At 35.7% G+C, this 27092-nt stretch overlaps 2 protein-coding genes and 1 long non-coding RNA gene across 3 annotated transcripts in view; 2 read left to right on the forward strand and 1 right to left on the reverse strand.

The window, feature by feature from the left end:
• LOC130235364 (uncharacterized) overlaps window positions 1-6677 on the reverse strand; it is a 34060-nt gene extending 27383 nt beyond the window's left edge. Inside the window, exon 1 of the long non-coding RNA XR_008838388.1 lies at window positions 6592-6677. This is a non-coding gene — a long non-coding RNA (uncharacterized LOC130235364). The remainder of the gene's footprint in view (window positions 1-6591) is intronic.
• The window catches only part of ifih1 (interferon induced with helicase C domain 1), a 71335-nt gene extending 64277 nt beyond the window's left edge, over window positions 1-7058 (forward strand). The window contains 3 exon segments of the mRNA XM_056465936.1: window positions 3205-3398; window positions 6184-6277; window positions 6614-7058. Coding sequence (XP_056321911.1) covers window positions 3205-3398; window positions 6184-6277; window positions 6614-6814 — 489 coding nt within the window. The 3' untranslated portion in view covers window positions 6815-7058.
• Window positions 7059-17253: 10195 nt separating this feature from the next.
• The window catches only part of fap (fibroblast activation protein, alpha), a 34511-nt gene continuing 24672 nt past the window's right edge, over window positions 17254-27092 (forward strand). Inside the window, exons 1-8 of the mRNA XM_056465937.1 lie at window positions 17254-17610; window positions 17798-17882; window positions 20479-20571; window positions 20664-20758; window positions 21272-21346; window positions 21447-21499; window positions 23229-23301; window positions 26458-26578. Coding sequence (XP_056321912.1) covers window positions 17608-17610; window positions 17798-17882; window positions 20479-20571; window positions 20664-20758; window positions 21272-21346; window positions 21447-21499; window positions 23229-23301; window positions 26458-26578 — 598 coding nt within the window. The 5' untranslated portion in view covers window positions 17254-17607. The remainder of the gene's footprint in view (window positions 17611-17797; window positions 17883-20478; window positions 20572-20663; window positions 20759-21271; window positions 21347-21446; window positions 21500-23228; window positions 23302-26457; window positions 26579-27092) is intronic.

Consider the following 27092-nt stretch of genomic DNA (forward strand, 5'->3'; position numbering starts at 1 on the left):
ATAAATAAATAAATAAATAAATATAAAAAACAAACAAATATACAATTAAATAAATTTAAAAATATATAAATAAATATAAATAAGTGTAAAAATAAATACAAATAAATACGATATAAAAATAAAAAATGTAAAAATAAATAAATAAATATAAAAAACAAACAAACAAATATACAATTAAATAAATATATAAATAAATATAAATAAGTGTAAAAATAAATATAAATAAATACAATATAAAAATAAAAAATATAAAAATAAATATAAAAAACAAACAAACAAATATACAATTAAATAAATATAAAAATATATAAATAAATATAAATAAGTGTAAAAATAAATACAAATAAATACGATATAAAAATAAAAAATGTAAAAATAAATAAATAAATATAAAAAACAAACAAACAAATATACAATTAAATAAATATAAAAATATATAAATAAATATAAATAAGTGTAAAAATAAATACAAATAAATACGATATAAAAATAAAAAATGTAAAATTAAATAAATAAATATAAAAAATAAATAAACAAATATACAATTAAATAAATATAAAAATCTATGAATAAATATAAAGTGTAAAAATAAATATAAATAAATACAATATAAAAATAAAAAATATAAAAATAAATAAATAAATATAAAAAATAAATCAACAAATATACAATTAAATAAATATAAAAATATATAAATAAATATAAATAAGTGTAAAATTAAATACAAATAAATACAATATAAAAATAAGAAATATAAAAATAAATAAATATGAAAAATAAATAAACAAAAATACAATTAAATAAACATAAAAATATTTAAATAAATATAAGTGTAAAAATAAATACAAATAAATACAATATAAAACTAAAAAATAAATAAATAAAATAAATAAATATAAAATTAAAAAAAACATCTAAAAATAAAATAAATATAAAAATAAAATCAATATAAAAATAAAATAAATATAAAAATAAATTAATTAAGTTTCCCCCCCCTCAAAAATAACCAAGAATTGGGTTTCAGCTCATTTTAAATAAGTAGTTTGAACAAACAGCAAACGTCATTTTTTGAGAGCATGAACAACATCTGTCACCTCATACACTGTAGCTGCTTTAAATAACAGCGAAAACTCACTTGGCATGCACTTCCACATAAAACTAACAAACCAATGCCTTCATTACTGTTTGTATCACTGTATTCACAAGTGCTGAGGACAACAAATTCAGACATTTTAATAACAGACGACGTTTATGGCATGTGGTGCAAGCAGTAGACCAATCAAAAAAGACCAAGCAGAGGCTAGGATCTGGAAAATGATTTATGGGCTGGCATGAAAATTATGAGGTGTGGCAACACTGAAGTCAGCATTACTGTATGCTTTTTGCTGATGGCATCTGACATGTTGCCAGATAGTGTAATTATAAGCAGAACATTGTATAATAAGGACTATATCTGGCAACATGGAGCAAATCAAATCAGTTCATAAAAGTCTACACTTTAATAGATAGGATATATTTACATTATTAACAGGTGTATTGTATGTTTTGGAATTACAATGATGCAGCCCGGTTGCAAATCAGTAAAGAAAAGTATTTATATTTAGCACAATGGGTTACCAGTGCAATTGCCCCAATAGGGTATATGCAAAGCTAGTGTTTTTCCCCTACCGATAAACTTCCGGTGAACAGTTAATGTGACTTTCTAAAATTGTATACGGTTCCTTTTACAGCATCAATGTTGTAATGTAATTAAAATATAATCAGTTAAACAAACTATTCATTTAGTTGTTCAAGTGTAAAATGAGATGAAAAGCTGTTTAAATGCAAGCATCTTCAGGATCAGCAGGCGAGCACAGAAACTCCATTAAAAATTTAGAAAATAAATTCACATTTTAAAAACATGGTGCAGAAATGCAATTTAATGCAGTGCTTCCTGTACATCGAGAACCACTTTACATTGTATATCAATCAGGCAGTGAAGATCACTTATTTATAAAGAAAACAGACTTTAAATGCGCCGATTTTATAACAACATAGTTCACCAGAAGCGCTTTAACTGAGTTACTGAAAATTAAGAGTCCCTCAACATATACCCAACACTGCCTGACAAAAGTCTTGTTGTTTCTAAAACTTGAATAGGCGACAAGTAATAACTTGACTTCTAGTTGATCATTTGGTATCAGAAGTGGCTTATATGAAAGGCAAAGGCCTCTAGATTACGCTTATTTGACCAAAATAAAATATGATCATGCCTTGAGTTTTAATGATCTCATTAGGACAGTAAGGTCTGACTTTGCTTAGACAAAAGTCTTGTCACTGAACAGAAACAATGTCCAGTATAGAATATGTGGTCATGCTGCAGTGGAAACAGAATGAATATTGTGTCTGACTCCATCATGAGCTTGGAGGACTGCATCCATACATCTCTGCAATGACTCAAATCACTGATTAATAAAGTCATCTGGAATGGCAAAGAAAGCGTTCCTGCAGGACTCCCAGAGTTCATCAAGATTCTTTGTGTTCATCATCAATGCCTCCTCCATCTTACCCCAGACATGCTCAATAATGTTCATGTCTGGTGACTGGGCTGGCCAATCCTGCAGCACCTTGACCTTCTTTGCTTTCAGGAGCTTTGATGTGGAGGCTGAAGTATGAGAAGGAGCGCTATCCTGCTGGAGAATTTGCCCTCTCCTGTGGTTTGTAATGTAATGGGCAGCACAAATGTCTTGATACCTCAGGCTATTGATGTTACCATCCACACTGCAGATCTCTCGCACGCCCCCATACTGAATGTAACCCCAAACCATAATTTTTCCTTCACCAGACTTGACTGACTTCTATGAGAATCTTGGGTCCATGCTGGTTCCAGTAGATCTTCTGCAGTATTTGTGATGATTGGGATGCAGTTCAACAGAGCATAAAACGGAAAACTCTACCTTATGCCATTTTTCAATGATTAACTAGAAGTCAAGTTATTATTTGTAGCCCTTACACCTGGGATCAACAACAACACTTGTCAGGTAGTGCATAGATCTGCCTCTTAGACAAAGCCTATCATCTGACCAATCAGAACAGAGAATGCTCGATAAAAGGCAGGGTTCTAGTAAAAAGAAAACTGAAGTGGAAATCAATATTATAAGTAAACTAAAGTGTTTTTTTTTTACCTTCAGGGAAAATTTATAAGAAATTGTTTGTTTTATGTAGATCAAGGAGTTTCAGATCCAGGCCATAATGGAGGAGAGGGTCAAAACCAAAAAGAAACAGCAGAAGGGAATGATGAAGGAGCCGCCGTCTAAAATCAGCCTGAGCTGCAGGCAGTGCAGTGTGTTTGTGTGCTCTGGAGAAGATATTGAGATCATCGAGAACATGCACCATGTCAATGTTACCAATCAGTTCAGGTAAAAACCCAAAGACTTTATCATTACAAATTAGGGCTGCACAATGTATGGCAAAATTATTGTGATGCGGTCATCATATGTAATATCTGAGTTATTTTCCCCAATTTTTAATTAATGGAAAGAAGATTTTTCAACATAGTTTTAATAATTTCTAAAAACTAATGTTATTGCCATGATGACAGCACATAATATTTGACTAGATATTTTACAAGATGCTAGTATTCAGCTTAAAGTGACAACTAAAGGCTTAATTAGGCAAGTTTGGGCAATTAGGCAAGTTATTGTATAATGATGGGGATAAATAATATTGACCTTAAAATAGTTTTTAAAAAATGTAAACTGCTTTTATTCTAGTCGAAATAACTAAATATAAAAATATTTACATCATAAAAATAAATATTATAGGCAATACTGTAAAATTTACACTAAAATTCTGCTCTGTTAAACATAATTTGGGACATACATGGAAAAGAAAACCAAATTCACAGGAGGGCGAATAATTCTGATTTCACCTGTATGTATGGTTGACGGGTGATAAATTACATTTATTTTATGCATTGTTGTTCATCTAAATTTGACCTCATCTAAATCAGATTGGCTCTTACCATCTTTATCCTTTGCCAGTAGTTGCTGTTCTGCTATTGGCTGGAGTGGCCCAAAGCTGAACCACTAAACACCAATGGTGCGTTCACACTAGACGCGGATGAAGTTTCAAGCGCGAGTGATTTACATGTTAAGTCAATGCATAGACGCGAATAGACATCCTGCATCACGATTTGCGTGAATGAGGCAGCATGAATGATGTGATTCATGCAAATGAAGTGGTGTGATTGAGTGTTTTGCACGTTTGACGTGCTCAAGTTGGAAAATCTGAACGTGAATGGAGATTCGTGCCGCATTAACCAATCAGGAGCTTGCTCTAGTATGGCCGTGATTATGACGCAACACCTATTATTGGTGTCCCGAGGGGAAATCTTCCTCTCAATACCAGACAACAGCTCATCAAACTGGGCTCGGCTCAGTCAGAAGCACCGCTGAAAGTCTCCATCACACAGGTATAGTTTCTGGAGGAGTTGATGGACTGGGTGCACCTCTGAAAGAATCTAATGGACTCACACATGGCGTCGAACAAATCTACACTGTATTTCAGTCTTCCTAAAACACATAAATCACAGCTACTCTCTCAATTAAATCCATGTTAGCCATTTAGCATTGAAGCAAGAGTCTCCGGGCAGACAGGAGCCCTGCCCATGACGCGAATCCGCATCTATTGTGAAGTGAATTTGATGTGAGAATAGAGCAAATTTGAAACGCTAATGAAGCGAGTAAACTGTAAATGTTTACGGATTTGTCAGCGCCAATAGCCTAGTGGTACTGTGTGCCGACATATACTGTAGCACTGACGTGCTCACGGCGACCCGAGTTCGATCCCTGGCTTGAGGTCCTTTGCCGATCCTTCCGCTCTCTCTGTTTCCAATGCTTTCCTGTATGAAATCTCTTCTGTCCTATCATAATAAAGGTGAAACACCCATAAAAAATTATTTAAAAATAAAAAATGGTTACGGATTTATTCGCACATACCATGTCTGGTGTGAACACAGCATTATGGCGAGAGGAAAAATCACAAGTCAATCAGAGTCAGAATAAATGCAAAGGTTTTCACTCATTCATAACGTATTAGAGACTAAATGTTTTCACCTTGATACTGTTTTTTTTTTATCCTGCATTAGAATTAATTAGATCTGAAAAATATATGGAAACACTAAAATAATAGTCCATTAGTTGATGTATTTACTGACATTAACAAACAATTAGCATTACATTACGATAATAATTAATCTTAGTTAACATTGGTTCATGTTAAGTGAAATAACATTAGTTCATGTTAGCTCACTGTGCATTAAGTAAAGTTAACAAGCAAAACTTTGGATTTTAATAATGCGTTAGAAAATTATTCATCATTCTTATCGACTCATTAACCCCACAACAAATACATCAAGTAATCATTGGGAAAGTTCTAATTGCAGTATTTCTTACAGATGTTACGTGAGGTCTGCTTCCTTCATGTCTGTCACTGTGCTGCTTATCTGACATAGCCAGAGAGATTGAGGCACCCTCTGACAGGCACATGGGAACGGTGGGCGTGGGAGAACTAGCATTAGAGGCACAGGCAACAAAAACAGCTACATAGTGTTCAGAGCAGAAAATCCCAATATACTTAAAGGTATAACAAGTAATCTGATGGGTGTTTTGAGCTGAAACTTCAGACACATTCTGGAGACTTATCTGAAATCTTGAAAAAGGGCTAATTTAGGTGCCCTTTAAGACCAATTGTAAAGTATAATCATTTTATAGCACAGAATTTACGCACACAACACTAATTAACTGCCATGCTTCGCACTCTACTATATAGAAAGAGTATAAAACAACTGAAAACAATCTAATTATAACTTCCTTTTCAAAACAGAAACAAAATCTTTTTTAAGGGGTCAGTTTGATTGCATTTAAGACCTTTGAAACACTGATTAAAGACTAATTAAGGCCTTATTTTTATACCATGGAATTTAAGGCTTTAAAGATCTGAGGTCACCCTGACAAACATAGCATTTTTCAAGTGAAATGTAATATCGTTATCAACAATACTGCATAATTTTCCAGTATCGTGCAGCCCTATTACAAATACCTGTTTTTTGCATTCTAAGGCAACTCAGAAATGTTGCCAACGATGTTCATCCTGCATGATGAGAGTGGTGAAGGATAAAATTAATGTTATTGATGTGTGCAGTAAGCTGTTTATAGTCCGAGAGAATGCGTCACTACAAGAGCGACTCTTGGACTACGAGACCAACGGAGTCATTGCGTGCAAAAAATGTGGACAGGTATGTGCTAAAGCTGACTTCAGCTCTTCCCTTCAAATAAACAGTCTTTGCAACACTGCTGAGTATTAACTGTGGTTTGGCAAAAGTCAGCTTAAGCAGGAAACAGACACAAATGTGAACTTCACAGAACTGTCTCAAAGCTAGATAAAGTAACCAACCTCACACTAAAGTTTTATTGTAAATTCTTACTCTGTTTAAGTACCAATTCACTTTTAACTAGTGGCTTATTACCTGCCTAATATTACGATATTGGCTGTTTATTAGTACTTATAAAAGTACATATTCTGCATCATCTTACACAATTCAAAACTTACATTTTGTCTCATTCTTGCGCAGCAATGGGGTTCAATGATGCTGTACAGAAGCATTGAGTGTCCCTGCCTCCATATCAAGAACTTTGTGGTCACATACGGCTCCAAGAAGAAGACCTTCAGCAAATGGAGAGAGCTGTCAATAAGCTTCCCGGCGTTTGACTACACCCAACATGCAGATCTCCTCGTCGAGGATTCAGGGGATGAAGATATGGACACTAACTGAAAATAGAGAGGGGAAGATGTTCAATCTCATCTCTGATACAAACATAACACCAGATATACAAACCGCTTGCAACAACCCAAACGCTCTTTTGTCTTTAATCCATTTTACGCCGGTGTTGTTAGTACATATTTTACACACATCATCTCTGGTCCAATATGCACTGTTTTATGCATTACATTAAGAAAACGAGCTGCTTGCTAGAGCTGCACAATATTTAAAAAAAAACGTTATCATGATAAGTTAGGGATAAGTTAGGATTAAAGTACATCAAGGAGGTTGTTATCTCAGAATAAAGCCTGACAGTGTAGCAGAGCACTATTATTTAAGGCTGAAGGTCTTTATTCTGCGAAATCAAAACCACCTAGATCAGGGGTGTCCAAACTCGGTCCTGGAGGGCCGGTGTCCTGCAGATTTTAGCTCCAACTTGCCTCAACACACCTGCACGGATGTTTCTAGAAAGCCTAGTAAGTGCTTGATTAGCTAGCCCAGGTGTGTCTGATTGGGGTTGCAACTAAACTTTGCAGGACACCGGCCCTCCAGGACCGAGCTTGGACATGCCTGACCTAGATGTATTTTATCCTGCTTATTACATGAGTACTTGCCAAAACATGTACAAATTAAAGACAAAATATTGTTATAGGCCATAATAGTTTATTCAATATTTAATTAAACAAAACTGACAGAAACAAAAAACAACTGATGGAGCATACACTAACCTACTTATTCAGGCACAAGATGGCACCAAACAGTCAAAAACACAAAGCTGACATAAACAAAAACAGCTGATGGAGTATACACTAACCTGCATGTTATTCAGTCACAAGTTGGCGCCAAACAGTCAAAAACGCAAAGCTGACAGAAATGAAAACAGCTGATGGAGCATACACTAACCTACGTATTATTCTGCCACAAGATGGCGCCAAACAGTCAAAATCACAAAGTTGACAAACGAAAACAGTTTATGGAGTTTACGCTAACCTGCACATTACTCAAACACAAGATGGCCCCAAACAGTCAAAAACGCAAAGCTGACAGAAACTAAACCGGCTGAATGGAGCGTATACTATCCTACAATTTACTCATTAACAAGACAGCGACAAACAGTCAAAAAAAGCCAAAAACTGCAGTGTGACTTAAGCAGATACATATGTATGTAGAAGTATATGGATATGAGCGTATTCACTGACAGTGAAGGTGATTCAAAGTTCCCAGATGAGCCGGTGTTATTTAGCCATTGTTATCTGGGAATAACATATCTTGGAATGTCATGACTGACCAATCAGAATGAAGTTTTCCAGACAAAAAAAATCTGGGTTTGTTTTAACCCAAAATTAGGTCAGATATGGACATAATTTATTCTTTTAAATGTAAATACACTCAACACAATAGTTTGGTTTGCCCAAATTTGATCCAACATTGGGTTAAAACCACTCACCATTTTGTATGTAGTACATATCTAACATCCATATAACAGAGGCACGAAAAACAAAAACACAACCCAATGGTTCGGTTTGCCCATATTTGACCCAACATTGGGTTAAAACAACCCAGCATTTCATAGTGTAGTACATATGATATTCAAATAAGAGGTGCAAAAAATGTAAATACATATAACCCAATGGTTCATTTTGCCCATATTTGACCCAGCATTAGGATAAAACACCACATCATTTTGTAGGGTGTAGTACATATACGATATCCATCTAATAGAGAGGTACGAAAAATGTAAATACACTTAACCCAATGGTTTGGTTTGCCTATATTTGATCAAACATAGGGTTAAAACAACCCAGCATTTTGTAAGGTATAGTACATATGTAATATCAATATAACAGAGAGGTGCAAAAAATTTAAATACACTTTACACAGTGATTTTGTTTGCCCATATTTGACCCAACATTGGGTTAAACAACCCAAAATTTTGTAAGGTGTATAACATCTAATTTCCATATAACAAAGAGGTGTGAAAATTTAAATAGGCTTTATCTAATGGTTTGGTTTGCCCATATTTGACCCATTATTGGGTTAAGCAACCCAGAATTTCAGAGGGTGTTGTATATATGTAATAGTCATTACAACAGAACAGAACAGAAGTGCAAAGATTTTTATTTATTATATGTGCCAAGCATTTGTGTGTTGCATGCATAGATGGTTTATCCAAATTTGATCAATCAATTGGAACCTTACCGTATTTCACCCCATCTCCTCTGTAGGAACTATTCTACTATTGGCTAGAGATCAGCCCAAAGGTGTACAGAGAGGCTCAGAAAAGAGCTGAAAATAAATACTAAGGGCTGGGACACACCAAAGCCCTGGCCTTACTGGCAAGAATCGAAACAAGAGAAGAGAATGAGTTTGTTTACATGGACAGCAATACTCAGATTTCAATGCGATTAGGACAATACTCTGATTAAGAGTCCTCTATATAAACAGCGATAGTTGATGACCTTAATCCGACTAGTCATAATCGAACTAAACAGAAATAGAAGATGTGTAGTATTCCTAAATTAGCGGCATTATTGAAGTGCAGTACAGACGTGTAAACACCGCAATCAAACTATTACCATTCTGTAGTACTTTTCACTACATTTTATTGGGACAGGACGCACAGACTGCAGTTGTCAGGCGTTTGACCACAAACAAATGAGAATGGCTTCAAGGCAAGAGAGCACATTTTTTGGTGCGAGTGGGAAATTATGACTATGCTGAGAATTCTGGATGAAAAGGACATTATGAAGTGCCTCAGTTTGTCGCGGGGGCATGAATGAAAAGTTAGTGAATGAAATGTCAGAGGTGGGCTGTTGCTTGAGAATGTGTATCCATCATCGTCTGTTAGCACCCATAGTGTGAGAATTTAATTGCAGTTGAACTTGTTGCAAAATTAAAAGCGATACGGCCAAAATCATATATAGTGCCATCATGGTGAACATGACGTTGTTGCGTAAATCATCCAAGAAAACTAGCATTGAATGCTGACGCAATGACATTGAATCAAACTATGTATTACAACAAGTAAAATGGGAACATGAAAGAAACGTTAAAAAAATATAGTCTAATTCAGATTAAGGCAAATAATTAGAAGACTGATGTCCATGTAAACATAGTCAGTGACAATATTCAACAATCCGAATATCTGCTGAGATGATCAATCATTCAGTGTGTTAAAATCTAAATATTTGCATCTTGACAGTTTCTTTTAACATGTAATTAGATTTATTTAAATCGGAAAAATAAAAGCCCATGACTTGTTTATTTTAGTATTACATAAGTGTGGTTTTATTTATAAACTAATTTCGAGAGAATCATGTGCTTCTGATTGATACTCTTCCTCTTCTCCTGAGAGGGCGGCATAGTGGCTCAGTGGTTAGCACTGTTGCCTCATTGCAAGTACCATTCAAAGACATACTTCCACCATTCAAAGACATACACCTCAAGTAAACGGACTACTCCAAAATAGCATATTACGACAACTCTTAGCTAGATACATCTCAGCATGTTTACAAAAAGGGGAGTTCAAGACCTACCTGTACCTGTGCTCAAACTCCCCTCTCGCTCTTCAAACAGGAGGGAGCTCAGAGCTCTCTCCTGCGACAGCATGCCAAATACGCTTTATTTTCAGTCATCAGCTAAGTGTGAACTCTTGAAATGATTTATTTAAAAGCATTTCCCTAGGCAAATGATATATCAAAAGACATTAAATCACAATACTCAACAACAATATCTATCACATATTTTCCAGGTATAGTACAACCCTAATACTCCAAATATTGTAAAACATAATGTGACTTTAGTTAATGTAGCTCCAAATATGGCTGTGCAATATGAGCAAAAAAAACCTATCATGATTTTCTTGAACAGTATTGCGATTTCAAGTTTAAGACATGTTTTACAGCATGAATCTAAACCATATTTCCAAAGGAAAACACATAGATCTTTATCAAAGACCTGTAACGAGTCTCTAAAACAGACCCAAGACATTTCTAGGTATCCGCAGATTTTTTTGCCATGCATAGGTCATAGACCTCTTTGTGACGCTGCAGTGAAATAGGCTGCTCGCATATCGTTCAATAACATGTTCATTATTTCCAAAGGAGAAGTTATATAACTTCTATCGAAACTGCAGAAATGTTTTGTTCGATTGTCATCCTTTGAGAAAATGGTTAATGGTTGCTCAGAAATGCTGAAGGAAGCGACGCTCCGCTTTTCACATGCTTTTAGATGCGATATGTGACTGAAAGGTCTTACAAATTACCTGGTTCTCTGATGCATCAGCCTTCCTGTATCCAAAGTAATCCCACACCAAAGATGTTGGCTTTGTTTGGCATCAAGTCCTCCTGTGTTGAACTGACCATCCCGGTTTGTGCAGGCTATTTGTCAATAAGCTCAGTCTCCTGTTGGGTCAAATGGCATACTGCGGGAAAATTGTGCTGTAAGGCGATTTAGAAATCACAAATTCAAACCGCAATTTCGATACGAGTTCAATTAATCACAGGGCCCTAGATCCAAATTTCATAACCAGTGGTGGAAAGAGTACTGAAAAATCATACTCAAGTAAAAGTACAATTACTTGCCTAAAAATGTAGTGCGAGTAGAGTAAAAGTATCTACTAAAAGTATGAGTAAAAAGTAGCCCTTTTCAAAAGTACTCAAGAGTAGTAAATAGTGAGTATTACTCTGTGAAATGCTGATGCGTTTACATGTAATCTGTGCATGTGTGTGTAAACGTAAAATTCTGTAGTGCATCTAGTTATTGTCCAGCAGGCACACAACATCATATGATGTTGATATTAGGATCGACTTAGGTTGTGATGCCATGGTGACCAAAATTCAACGTTTAGCCAGCATCTAAGGACAAAGTTATTTTGATGTCCAATAATGACGTCAAATGACATTGATATTTGGTCGATTTTAGGTTGTAAGAAAGTGACTAAAACCCAACGAGCCGACATCTTAAACCAACATCATATTGACGTCAAATACTGACATTTATTAACTCGGAAATTGCGGAAAATTTAAAAAGCCTTTATTCACATGGCTTAATCTTAAAAGAAACCTTTTAAAGGTTTCTTTTAAGATTAAGCCATGTGAATAAAGGCTTTTTAAATGATACACAATTTCCGAGTGCCTTGGACTAATTTCTGTTGATGTTTTGATGAATTCCTCACCCAAAGAGCACCGACCAAATATTTGAGTTACCCCTGAGCACTTTTTCTTTGTTTTTCTGGACTGACATTTATTCATCAGGTATGGCAACCAAAATCCAACATCTGATAGATGTCATAGTGGTAACATCCACACAACGTCAAGCTGTAACATCATTAGACGTTGATATTTGGTTGGTTTTAGGTTGGACATTGACGTTGGCCTGACGTTGAGTTCTAACGTCAACCCGATTTTCATTTCCAAACAAAATGCAACATCTCCATGACGTTAAGATACCACGTCAATCTGACGTCATGTTGACGTCTTGTGCCTGCTGGGTGTTTAAGCCCATTTCGGTCGTCATACAGTAAACATCAGTCATCTTCTCATCAGTGACATGCATCTAAACAGTCTCTGGGTCAATGCGTGTAAAAATTTGACATCTTCTTGGACATTTTAATGCTTCCAAGCAATTTGCTGCAATTATAAATCATCCATGTCTTGAGGTAGTTCATTATGATGCGATTTACCTTCTGCAGTAGAATCACAGGGCTGATTTTTCTAATCACCATAGACATGAAAAAATAAAGTAATGACTGCAGATTGAAGGAAAGTAGTGGAGTAAAAGTACAGATACAGCACTAAAAATATACTCAAGGGTAAATAAAAGTACACATTTATAAAACTATTTTGTAAATTACAATTCCTGATCAAAGCTACTTACAGTAATTTGAGTATTTGTAATTATTTACTTAAAACCACAGGTCATAACCTGTAAAATTATGCATTTACCTTGTCAATTAAGCGCTTGCACTCCTCATGATGAAATGTTTCAATGTACTGTTACTGTACAGTAGATGTAATGGTAGTTAATTTAACCTTAAGTGGGACTTTTAAATGTGAACTAAATCAAAAATGAGTTTCTGATTTCAGCTAAATAATGATAATATTACTTTCTCAATCTGAATCGTCTCTATAATTGAGTTCTTATGGTTCTACTGTTTTGTTTCCTGATGTTTTTTTGTATTGTATCGTGATTCTAATGCATAACTTCCATGTTTAAAGATGCACTTGCAAAGAGACGTCATGAAAGTCGTGTAACGAAGCAGATCTGCACTGAATTTAAACATTTCTGACTCATTTTACAGTCTCTTTTAAATAAATGTTTAGCACTTTATCACTGTATGAATGTAAAACCACAGTGAGGTTGTGCAGTCTGTCACAAATACAGAGTTTGTCCCAAGTGTTTCCATAAATAAACAGATTTACTCTAGAGGATGTGGAGTAAAATACATCGAATGACCCTTAATGCGTCATCTGTTTTCTGTCTCGCACGAAAAAGTCTGATTATGAATCATGCATTCATTGAAAAAAAATAAATAAATAATAGTTGGAGCATCAGGGAAGAGTGTGACACATACTCTCACACACCTGTTGAGGTGTTCTCTAGAGGACATGAGCTCCCTTTGAGCAAATGCCACCCGAGGAAAGCTGTCAGAGAATTGACTCTCGTTATGCATGACAAGCACTGAACATTCAAGTTTTTCCAGTGTCGCAAGGACTTTTCTTGTGTGACGAAATCTATCAAAAAATTTTTAAAGCACATTTTGGACACACCTACACTTTCATTTCTGTTATTATGTCCCATATTAGGCCTCAGTGGTTAGCACTGTCGCCTCACAGCAAGAAAGTCACTGGTTTGAGTCTCGGCTGGTCCAGTTGGTATTTGTGTGTGGAGTTTGCATGTTTTCCTCGTGTTGGCGTGGGTTTTCTTCGGGTGCTCCGGGGTCCCCCACAGTCCAAACACATGCACCATAGGTGAATTGAATAAACTAAATAGGCTATGTGCACACTGACCTTTAATTTTCAGCCAGGCAGCTCAAGGGCTTCCGGTGAACTGTCTTTCCATTACAAAATTGTGACGTTTAAGATCTAATATCTTTAAAAATAATTGATTTTCACTGCCTGTTAGATATCCGATACAAAGGGGGTCTCAGACTGGACAAGAAGCACTGCATTAATATCCATTTCCCCGCACCTTGTCTTTAAAACCTGACAGTTTATTTTACTGCAGTATTTTCAATGGAATTTCTGCACTAGCCAGTTGCTACTTACAGCGCTAGTGGTTACAATGGTCTTTCAACTCGTTTAATGCTTAAACAAATAAATGAAAGCTTAAGTCTATTTAACTGAATGTATTGTGATTACATTACAACATTGATGCTGTAAAAACAACCTTGTGAAATTTAAAATAGTCACATTAAGCTTTCACCGGAGGTTTATCGTTGGCTTTAAAACTCTAGCTGTGCTTAGAGCCCATTGGCCGTAGTGTATGAATGTGAATGAGTGTGTATGGGTGTTTCCTAGTACTGGGTTGCAGTTGGAAGGGTATCCGCTTTGTAAAGCATAAGCCGGAATAGTTGGCGGTTCATTCCGCTGTGAACCCTGATGAATAAAGTGACTAATGCAGAGTTCAGACTGCAAGATTTTAGCCCTGATTTTGACTCGCCGACAGGTTTTGAGAAATCGCTGACAAATGCCTGAAATCACAGGCAAGTCAATGCTCATTCAAGTCAGTAACAATCATACAGTATGAACTATCTAGGACGTAATATGAGAGAATCGCAGAGTCGTCGCCGATGCACGTGAGATATTTGGCATGCTGAATATCTGGAGCAGTCGGCGATTCAAATCACGCTGTGTGAAATGTGTTCTGATTGAAAATAACATCAGCGATTACCTACAGCCAAATGAGAGGGCAGCATTCACTAGTACGGGAACCTGCAGGCCAGCGGGAGGTTGGGGGAGACGTTAAAAGCGCTCAGTTTCAGTTTATTTGGACCCAAGAAATGGATGAAAAACTAGTGTAAATTTGGCAGGAGCACCTGTGTCTGTGTGATGTGTCGTCTGATCAATATCACAATCAGGTCGAAAAGTAAAAGAGTTGAGAAATTGTTAATTCTCTTCAAAAGGCAGGTGAGCAACAAGTTTCTAAAGCCTTCTTCCATTATGTAGTTAATTACGAAAGATATATTACGTGACCTTGCGTTGTTTCCATGTCACTTCTCGAGTTTTTTGGTTGTGAGACGTAGTTTGGACAAAGTTGTCTGTGATTCTTCCTATTTTAAAGTCATGCAGTGTGAACTCTCCGGTCGCTGATCCATCCTACAGTGTAAACACAGCACTGACAGAACGCTACCTCAGATAGTCATGCGGTGTGAAAACATCTGAGACACGACTACTTTTTAAATCCTGCAGTCTGAACTCGGCATAAGCTGAAGTAAAAAGAATGAATTTTCCACATTGGAAAGTCATGTAATCTACCCTAAAACAAAACAACTGCCAATGAAGAACAATGTAGTGATTAAAATGTGGTAAAATGAAAACAAAAATACATGTAACTGCTTACATCCCCAAAATCTTTAACAGCTTATTTATAACAATATTTATTTGTTAACATACTTAGAAATCACAGTGCATCCCAAAAATTAATTAATTCATTTTCCTTCAGCTTAGTCCCTTTATTCATCAGGGGTCGCCACAGCGGAATGAACCGACAATTATTGTAACGAGTTCCTTCCAGCTGCAACCCAATACTGGGAAACAGCCATACACTCATCCATACACTATGGCCAATTTAGTTAGTTCAATTCACCTATAGCGCATGTGTTTGGACTGTGGGGGAACTCGGACGAAAGCCACACCAACATGGGGAGAACATGCAAACTCCACACAGAAATGCCAACTGGCTCAGGCAGGACTCGAACAAGCCACCTTCTTGTTGTGTTTCAAAAAGGTCTGTTAACCCTTGAGCCACCATGTCGTCCACATTGCAAAAATATTATATGATATATGATATTTTAAAATATATACTACACCACTACGCTTTTAACCAGCAGGTTTTACTCATTCGCCAGTAAGGAATTTTAAATACATTCCTATATAAAAACTCAAGGGCAGCACAGTTGCAAGACAGCAAGAAGATTGCTGGTTCAAGCCTCGGTTTGGTCAGTTGGCATTTCTGTGTGAAGTTTGCATGGTCTCCTTGTGAGTTTCCTCTGGGTGCTCCGGTTTCCTCCACAGTCCAAACATGCGCTATAGGTGAGTTGAATAAGCTAAATTGTCCGTAGTGTATGTGTAAAAGAGTGTGTAAGGGTGTTTCCCCAGTGTTGGGTTGTGGCTGGAAGGGCATCAGCTGCGTAAATCATATGCTGGATAAGTTGGCGGTTCATTCCGCTGTGGCGACGCCTGATGAATAGGGACTAAGCCGAAAAGAAAATGAATGAATGAAATTTAACTTAAATATAAAAGTTCTTAGACTTTGTCTTTAAATTTAATGAAATAAGCTTAAATGCTACTGAAACTAAAGACTGTGTTAAATTGTCATAGACTTTGTGATTCTAATGCATACTTTGAGAAATAAATATTAAAATACTTACATTTTTGACTTAGACTTTGTCTCTTTTACATTTACAAAAACAAAACAGACAATCTTTTAAGTACTATAACTATACATATCTAAATACATAGATATCAGATAAAAATAACAACTTTAGAGGCGTCATGGTGGCTCAGTGGGTAGCACGATCACCTCACAGCAAAAAGATTGCTGATTTGAGCCCTGGCTGGGCCAGTTGGCATTTCTTTGTGGAGTTTGCATGTTCTCCCCCATGTTGGCGTGGGTTTCCTCCGGTTTCCCTCACAGTCCTAAGACATGCGCTATAGGAGAATTGAATCAGCTAAATTGGCCGTAGTTTATGTGTGTAAATGAATGTATATGGAAGTTTCCCCAGTGTTGAGTTGCGGCTGGAAGGGCATCCGCTGCGTAAAACATATGCTGGATAAGTTTGCGGTTTGTTCTGCTGTGGCGACCCCTGATGAATAGGGACTAAGCCCAAAAGAAAATGAATGAATGAATGAAATTTAACTTTAATATAAAAGTTCTTAGACTTTGTCTTTACATTTAATGAAATAAGCTTAAATGCTACTGAAACTAAAGACTGTGTTAACTTGTCAAAGACTTTGTGATTCTAATGCATACTTTCAGAAATAAATATTAAAATACTTACATTTTTGACTTAGACCGTCTCCTTTGCATTTACAAAAAAACAATCTTTAATTTTAGCTAATGTACTCTGACTAATGCAGAAATATATAGATAATTACATTTGTTTGTTTTTTTAAGTTCTCGGTTTTTAAGCAGACGGATTGTCTTCTTTGCATTTAATAAAATAAGCTAAAATACCTCTGAAACGAAAGCAAGACTGTCTTTCATTTAGCCATTCTTCCTGCAGATAATGCAGAGAGCGGTTGTGCTGAACTCAACAGAGAAACGCAGCTGAAGCGCAACAGTTGTTCAGAGTTATAAGCGCTCACAGGGAGTAGCAGCACGTCTGGAAGTCACTGCGATGGAAAGTTGTGCAAAGAGCTGATTCTGAGAAATCTTTACCACATCAGACTCAATGATGCATCGGAGGAAGTACATTTTTAACCTGGAAAACTGCAATCGGACGGAATAAAGCGCAGCAGTCTGTCCAGGACGTGAACTAAAGCGGACAAAGGTGATTAAACGATCTGCTTTAGGGACATCTGGAGATCTCCTCAGCGGATTCCTGAGGATTGGATGCGCTTAGGAAAAGTTTCTGCGCAATTATGGTTCGTATTTTTGTGTTTGTTTGCGTTTAGAGCAAAGCCAACGATAAGGACTATAAAGTTACTTGTGAAAAAAAAGTAATGGGTGTGTCATTTTAAACGCAACTTCTCGGATAGCCTATTATTTTACAGGTTGTGTTGTCAAAATGGATTAATGTGTGGCGATTTGTGTTTTTCTCCTCACCTGCAGGGCTGTAATAAGGTGTGCGTGGCGCTGGTCGGGGCGGTTGTCGTCATCACGCTCATCGCAATTCCCACGGCAATTTACGTCAACAGTGAGTATCATTTTCCTCCTCATCATCTTCATAGTTTACGTCTGTTCCGAAATAGAAACAGTCGATCAATAAATGAAGAGTTCAGATACAAAAAAAACTAAGTGTCATCTAAAATTTCCATAGAAAATAACATTTTTGTCAACCTCCTTTGTTTATGTTGAGATATTTCACTTTAAAGAACAGGAAAAGGACTTATTCTTTGCCATAAAAGTGATATTACTGAACATACACACAGGAGGCTGATAAAAATGCTCATTTTAGAGGAAAATTTCAGATGGCATTTACAGGATTTTGCCTCTAAACTTTTCAAATGTCACCTTAAAGTATGTAACGTTACCTCAAAACCAACTACTCTAATGTTATGTAGTGTACTATGCTGCATAGAGAACGCTTTAGGCGTTATTACGGTCAAAGTGGACGATTTAGCATTTCTTCACCTTGTTAGGCTATTTAAAACTGAAATAATTAATAAATAATGCTTATATTTAATGTAATATTGTAAATAAATGTCAAATGTTCGTTGATTAGGGCTATTTGACAATGCTAATTAAAAAAGCGAGACTAAATTCCACGTCGAGGTCATGGATAATCTCTCTACATAATTTTCTTAAAAACATGTTTTAAATGTGTTTTAATCAATACGTTATGTATAAACATATAATAGTGTATATAATATAATAGTGGAAAACTAACATGGCATCCTCAATTTAGTCCGTTTAAATTCAGGCAGACTCACCGATCTTATCACATGATCAGAATTAGTAAGCATACTAACACCCGCTCATGACTGTGTAAAGAGTGGAGTGAACTGCAAAGCAATAAAATGAAAATGCAAAGTAAAATGCATCAAGCCTATTAATCCTGCAAATGTCTCGTAAATATCCTGATTAAGAACAAATCCACATCTGTCAATTCTGGAATAACAGTTGCGCCCCCTTGTGAATGCTAAAGAAACTGTCATTACCTGGCATTAGATTTTCAAAAACAAATGTCAATGACAATATAAAATCTAGTTTCTTTTGATTTGTAAATATTTGTTTTATTCTATGCATAATATAAGGGACATCCTATCAGAAAATGTACATTATCTGTCCTTGAAATAAAGACAAATAAAGTGAAAAGTATTTCATCCTAAAAAATGTCTAAAATGGACTGATGATTGATTTCTGCCGGTTGATCTGTAAAGGAACATATCATCCATTTGGTTATCAGATTATTATTATTTTTATTAAAAACACTTTAAACCCTGACATTGTCCTTATCTTCAGCCCAATTAAACCTAGTGCTTTAATAGCTTTGTTATGCTAAAAACTGCTAAAAATGATTGATTGATTGGTTGATTCTCTTTTATATTTAACTCTTTTGAAGTTAGCACTGGTACTGTATAATAAATATATTATCATTTACAGGATTTATTTTCACAAAATGACAATCAGAATAACTTTGAACTTTGAGTAATTGAAAATATTCACTAATAAATATTATTTCACTAAATATCGAATCCTTAACGCTTTCGAAGTTGAAATATTAGTACTGTATTGTCTAAAAATGAATATATGCATGTATACCTTTTTTTATTATGCGACAAAAAAAATTCTCAATGACAGATTGAGTAAAAAAAAAATTGTTATGTGTAATACTGAAATGGGGATTCCAAATTTAAAATAAATATGGTAATGTTACTTTGGCATAAAAAAGGCTATTTTCATACAAAACAACAATGATTTAACTGTATATATACAGGGGGGAGGTGGTTAACATGTCCTGTTTTTTTTCCTGTACTGAAAATATTGTAAAGGAGCTGTAGACATTGAACCAGATGTTTGTAAAAACCCAAACAATACAAACAAATATTAAACAGAAAAAATTGTTCTGTGTTGTAACAATGGAATGACACAAGGAGAAAGTGCTGAACTACTGAAGTGTATTTAATACTTTTTATAAAAGGCTTTTTTGGTGATGACAGCTTAAAGACGCCTCTCATATGGAGAATGAAGTCACGTGTGAGTTTCTCACAGATTTCAGAGTGTCAAACTCTTGATGCTTCTGTGGGTCTCGTCTATCAAATCTGAGCTTTAGTTTGTATTTTCTATTGGATTCGAGTCAGCCGATTGGCTGGGCCATTCTACAGCTTGATTTTCTTTCTCTGAAAGCATCTGAGTGTCTTCTTGGCTGTGTTTTGGATCATTGTCTTGCTGAAATGTCCACCCTGATTTCATCCTCATCCTCCTGCTAATGTAGATGTTGGACTGAAGCAGCTGATATTCATTTACACTGAGGAAGGGCAGACGGTTGCTGAAGAACTGCTGAGAGATTTCAGCTGCTGTCTGGGCTTTCACTGCCTTTCTACATCTCCCTTTCTTCATGTGTTCAATACTTTTTCCTGTGTCATTTCATTTTATTACACAGAACTTTATTTGTAAAGTGATTACTACTGTTTTCTTTGCCTATATGGATTTCTTTGATTTCATTTGGTGAAAATTTCAAGTCAACAGCACCTTTAGAAATATGCTGCCTGAGAGAAATGGTGACGTGTTCAATGCTTATTTTCCCTGCTGTATTTCCATTTGTATAAGCTTCTTCACTGTTTTCTCAGGAGATGATTCTGCATTAAAGCGAACGTATTCTTTTGATGATTTTTACAATGACACTATCAGGTATAAAACATACAACCTCCGCTGGATATCAGGTAAGACACCTCAAGGCGCTTCACATGCTTCCAATTATTATGAAATGACCTCTGAATCACGCGACACACATTTTTGTCTCATTATCTGACAGACAACGAATACCTCCACAAAACCAACGAAGGTCATATTTACTTGCATAACGCGGAAACAAAGGAAAGCTCAGTGTACCTGAGCAACTCAACTTTTGTAGGTTGACTGACAAAAATATCGGTAAATTAACAGTTTTCCGTATTTTGTGATTCAGGTTTTTATTTTTCACCATTTATTTATGCTTTTGCATTGCATTATGGGACTTTGATCTTTCTTACAAAAACTTTTATTATTGAAAAGTTAGAAAAAGATCACTTTTTTGAACATTTTTAATAGGTTTAAAGTGATATTGTATGGGTTGGTGTTGTATATTACACTACAAACACCTTGTAATAAACCGCCTGTACATTTGCTGTTGAAGTACATACTTATTTTTCTACATATTATTTGTTATACATTATTTCAAACCACAAAAATGTCAATAAAAGTCCTTTGTTAAACTGTAGCGTTGAATTCTCAACATTAAAAGTGGACAGAGCAGAGATCAACATCACAATGCAATTCACAACCGTAAATAAACAAGGCAAAATACAGAAACTGTTAATTAACTCTAATTTCTTATGTCGTTTTAATTAGCCTATTATTAAATCCACTCTTTTTGATTTACAGGCCCAAGTGGATGCCACAGACTACATATTATCAGCAGACAGAAAATTTGCTGCCTTCGAGAGCAATTACTCAAAGGTAATTTGATTGCATTTAAGATAATGCCATGCTATAAAGTAAACAAACATTTAAATTGTGCAAAACTGATTCTCATCTCTGATGCGTGTGTGAAATACAGCAATGGCGACACTCATTCACCGCCTCCTACAGCATTTACAACGTGGAGTCTGGGTAAGTAGAGATTATTTGCTTCATTAGTTATTGACACTGTTATCAATTTCCAAAGCAGAGATGCCCAAACTAGGGCTCGCAGGCCAAAGTTGACTTATGGTAATCTTTGATTTGGCCCACCATCCTATCTGAGAAAAGAGGAAGATGAGGATGGTTTAGAGCAGTGGTCTCCAATCAATTTAAGACCACTCAATTGGAGAGCTGCAGCTCTACATAGTTTAGCTCCAACCATCTCCAACTGACACCTGCTTGACAGTCTATAGTAGTCTTGAACACCCTGATTATTTGGATCCGCTGTGTTTGATTAGGGTTAGAGCAAAACTGTGCACAGCTGCGGCTCTCCAGGAGTCCAGTTTGAGAACAAAGGTTTAGAGCTTTTCATTTAAAATTTATTGCAACCTTTGTTTGTTTTAAGCTAAAAATTGAAACGTTTCAATCTAAATGCTGTACATTTTAAACTAAACTGCATACAGTCACCTGACGCATAGAGGACAATGCAGAGACTTTGGTGAGCAAATCAAGGCACAGGCAGATTCTGCTTGACTTGTGTATTCAGCATGGATGGTATATTTGGGTAGATGGTATATTTGGATGGATGGATGGATGGATGGATAGTATATTTGGATGGATGGATGGGTGGATGAATGGTATATTTGGATGGATAGATCTATGGATGGTATATTTGGATGTATGGATGGTATATTTGGATGGAGGGATTTATTGGTGGTATATTTGGATGGATGAATGGATGGTATATTTAAATGAATGAATGGTATATTTGGATGGATGTATATTTGGATGGATGGATGGTATAATTGGATGGATGGATGGATGATATATCTGGATAGATGGATGGAATATTTGGATATAGTATATATTTGGATGGATGGATGGCATATTTGGATGGATGGATGGATGATGGTATATTTGGATGGATACATTGATGGATGGAATATATATAGTAAATACTTGGATGGATGGATGGATGGTATATTTTGATGGATGGATGGATGGATGGTATATCTGGATGGATGGATGAAATATTTGGATATAATATATTTGGATGGATGGATGATATATTTGGATGGATGGATGTATGGTATATTTGGATGGATGGAATATTTGGATGGACGGTATATCTGGATGGATTGATGGATGAACTATTTGGATAGATGGATGTATGGATGGTATATTTCGATGGATGATATATTTGGATGGATGGATGGATGATATATATTTGTATGTATGGTTCATTTGGATAGATGGTATATTTGTATGGATGGAATATTTGGATGGATGGTATATTTGGAAGGATGGATACATGGATGGAATATTTGGATGGATGGTATATTTGGAGGGATGGACGATATATTTGAATAGTTGGTATATTTGGATGGATGGTATATTTGGAAGGATGGATAGATGGATGGAATATTTGGATGGATGGAATATTTGGATGGATGGTATATTTGGAGGGATGGTATATTTGGAGGGATGGACAGTATATTTGAATAGTTGGTATATTTGGATGGATGAATGGTATATTTGAATAGATGATATATTTGGATGAATGGTATTTTTAAACAGATGGTATATTTGGATGGATGGATGGTAGATTTGAATAAATGAATGGATGATATTTGAATGGATGGACTGGCGATTGGCAATATCTGGAAGGATGGATGCTTTATTATGCTAGCTAATGAGTCATGTTTTCTGTTGAATTCAGGGAATTTCTCTCCAAGGTTCAGATTCCACATGTGACACAGCTTTTAACCTGGGCACCAGTAGGAAATAAACTGGTGAGTTCTCATTTTAAGATTGTGCTGTTTGGAGGGCCAATTTGTCAGCCGAATGTCAATCTAGAATGCCTATAATAACAGAAGAAATCGACAGATATTCTTTGTAAGGTGAGGTGTAATTGCTGTGATTTCTTTTAATGAGACAGCCTGAATGACGTTCTGTTATGCGGCTGACAAATGCAATTTATGTCATGTGCAATCATCGAAAAAAGCTAGAGACAAAAATGAAAAATATAAATCATAATCACCCTCCAATTCATTTGTTGTTCTGCTGAAAGCCAAATTTCTTAAAAAAAAAATAAATCAACTGCCTAAAATTACAAATAAACCTGGAGTTTTTAAAACTATTATTTTTTGGTTCACAAAACTATTTCTGAAAGTCTTTTATTGCTTTTATTTTACCACTCACTGGTGCATCCAGGTCACACTCACACACATGTCATATTTAGTCTAAAATGCAGTTGGTCTCACCTTCTTTTAAAGTACATCAACTTACCCTTATCTTTGCAGCATGAAGACTTTCAAACTTTTATACAACACTATGAAAATGTGTACTCAACTATGAGGCAATCGGAGACTAAATTCTTTCAGCATAATGGATGAAATTGAATCTAGTATGTGCGTCAGAAAGAACAACAGCTGATGGGGTTTCTGTATTTGAGACTGTGTTACATGTGATGTATCGGCCCCTAGGGATATACATTTACTGTGAAGATGTACAAATATCAGTCATGTTTATTCATGAAGATTATGGTAATGGTTAACTACTACACGTGTATGCAACATCCAACATTGTAGTCTTCCATAAAAGCTGCGGACTTTAGGTAAAACTGTTCATTTATGCATACTATACACTCACCGGCCACTTTATTAGGTGCACCTTGAAATTAACCAGGTTGGACCCACTTTTGTCTTCAGAACTGCCTTAATCCTTCGTGGCATAGATTCAGCAAGGTACTGGAAATATTCCTCAGAGATATTGGTCCATATTGACATGATAGCATCACACAGTTGCGGCAGATTTGTCGGTTGCACATCCATGTTGTTCCACCAAATCACAAAGGTGCTCAATTGTATTGAAACTGATGACTGTGGAGGCCATTTGAGTACAGTAAACTCACAAGTAGCCATCAGAAGATGAGTACACTGTGGTCATAAAGAGATGGACATGATGGACAGCAACAATACTCAGGTTGGCTGTGGCACTGACACGATGCTCAATTGGTACTAATGGTATTAATTGGTACTAATGTACACCATTACCCCACCACCACCAGCCTGAACTGTTAATACAAGGCAGGATGGCTCCATGCTTTCATGTTGTTGATGCTAAGTTCTGACCCTACCATCAGAATGTGGCAGCAGAAATGGAGACTCAGCAGACCAGGCAACGTTTCTCCAATCTTCTATCGTCCAATTTTGGTGAGCCTGTGTGAATTGTAGCCTCAGTTTCCTGTTCTTAGCTGACAGGAGTGGCACCCGGTGTGGTCTTCTGCTGCTGTAGCCCATCTGCCTCAAGATTGGATGTGTTGTGTGTTCAGAGATGCTCTTCTGCAGACCTCAGTTGTAACGAGTGCTTATTTGAGTAACTGTTGCCTTTCTATCAGTCTGGCCATTCTTCTCTGACCTCTTGAATCATCAAGGCATTTGCGCCCACAGAACTGCCGCTCACTGGATGTTTTCTCTTTTTCCTCATCATTCTCTGTAAACCCTAGAGATGGTTGTGTGTTAAAATCCCAGTAGATCAGCAGTTTCTGAAATACTCAGACCAGCCCATCTGACACCAACAACCAAGCCACGTTCAAAATCTCCTTTTCTTCCCCATTCTGATGCTCGGTTTGAACTGCAGCAGATCATCTTGATCATATCTACATGCCTAAATGCATTGAGTTGCTGCCATGTGATTGGCTGATGAGAAATTTGGGTTTAAGAGTAGTAGGACAGGTGTACCTAATAAAGCACCCATTGAGTGTTAAACATTCATAATTGGCACCTTAACAAACGATGAAGTCAAATGAAGGCAACACGCACTATTTGATTGTTTCCTTTCGAGAATTTTTTTTTTTTTTTTTTGCTGATAGCCCACCATACTCTATATTGGACATCACATAATTAAGAAACATGCATCATCATTTTCATCTTATTTTCAGTGTTCTACTTTGGAGAATGTCTTCAAAAACGCATTTAAAAATGACAACTCAACATGACATCTCAATGTGGACAAAACGTAAATAAATTTAGACCAAAAAAACTGCATTTTTAAATCTGAATTGATGTAAAGATCAATTCTAAAATATCTTAATCCATTCTTTACTTTAAGATTTTTTAATTAAAGCACATTTAAATTACAATTGTGTTTAAATATGCTGTATGACCAGAGCTTTTGCCTTTTTGCCTTGTTTTTTTTTTTGCCAGAGGCTTTATAAAACATAAAAACTGCAACTTTATCACTTATGGTAGCCATTTGTAGATCTTAAAGTTTAGACGATGCCATAAAAATAAACAAGTCTTCTTTTGGAAAGACTCATGTTATTTTTATTTCCAAAATCAATGAGCTGACTAGTGCTCAGCATTTACGAGTACACCCCTCACAAATCTCTCATTAAAATTCATATTTTCTATGGGATGCTTTACAATAATATATTAGTGCATATACGCTTGATTAGTCAGTACTGAAGCCAAATCTGGAGCTAATTTAACAAAATAATTAGCGTTAACAGCCCAAAAATTAGTAGCACAAATTTATATGCTAGGAAAAAACATTAAATAATTTTAAAAAATAGCAAAAGAGAAACAGAAATTATATAAAATTGTCTAAAATTTGAAGTTCATCATTCTTTTTGCCATATTTCATGTATTATCTTTCTATTTCTAAAGATGTTTGGTGGCTAAAATATTTTTTATAAATATATCGGTTTAGCAAATCGGTTTTGTTCAAATGCACCAAAATATATGACCTATATTCATCAAGAAATGGATAAAAAATATATATTGTTAAAATGGGGTGTACTCACTCATGCTGAGCACTGCATAACAAGACCTTACTGTAGGCTTCAGCATCACATCACCCAACTGTTACATGTTCTGAAAGAAGCTGATTTTGCCAGTATTATTGTTTTGAAGTAGTCGATGCTAATGTCCATGCATCATCCACAGGCTTACGTATGGAATTTTAATATTTACCTCAAAGCAAGCGCCACTGCCGAGGCCGTACAAGTCACACGTAATGGAAAAGCCAATGAAATTCTCAATGGAGTCCCAGACTGGGTGTATGAAGGTAAATTCATATGGTGCATTCATAAGGAATATACAGTTAAAGTCAGAATTATTAGTCCCCCTGTATATTTTTTCCCCAGTTTCTGTTAAATAGAGAGAAGATTAACACATTTCTTATCATAATAGTTTTAATAACTCATTTCTAATAACCGAATTCTTTTATCTTTGCCATGATGACAGTACATAATATGACTAGATATTTTTCAAGACACTTCTATACAGCTTAAAGTGACATTTAAATGGTAAACTAGGTTAATTAGGCAAGTCATTGTATAACAGTGATTTGTTCTGTAGCCAATTGAACAAATATTGCTTAAGGGGCTAATAATATTGACCTTAAATAGTTACAATATTAAAAACTGCTTTATTAAAGCTGAAATAAAACAAGTAAGACTTTCTCCAGAAGAAAAAATATTAAAGGAAATACTGTGGAAAATTCCTTGCCCTGTTAAACATCATTTGGGAAATATTTCAAAGGGCTAATAATTCTGACTTCAACTATACATTCATTCATA

This window comes from Danio aesculapii, chromosome 9 (assembly GCF_903798145.1).
Source record: "Danio aesculapii chromosome 9, fDanAes4.1, whole genome shotgun sequence".
NCBI lineage: Eukaryota > Metazoa > Chordata > Actinopteri > Cypriniformes > Danionidae > Danio > Danio aesculapii.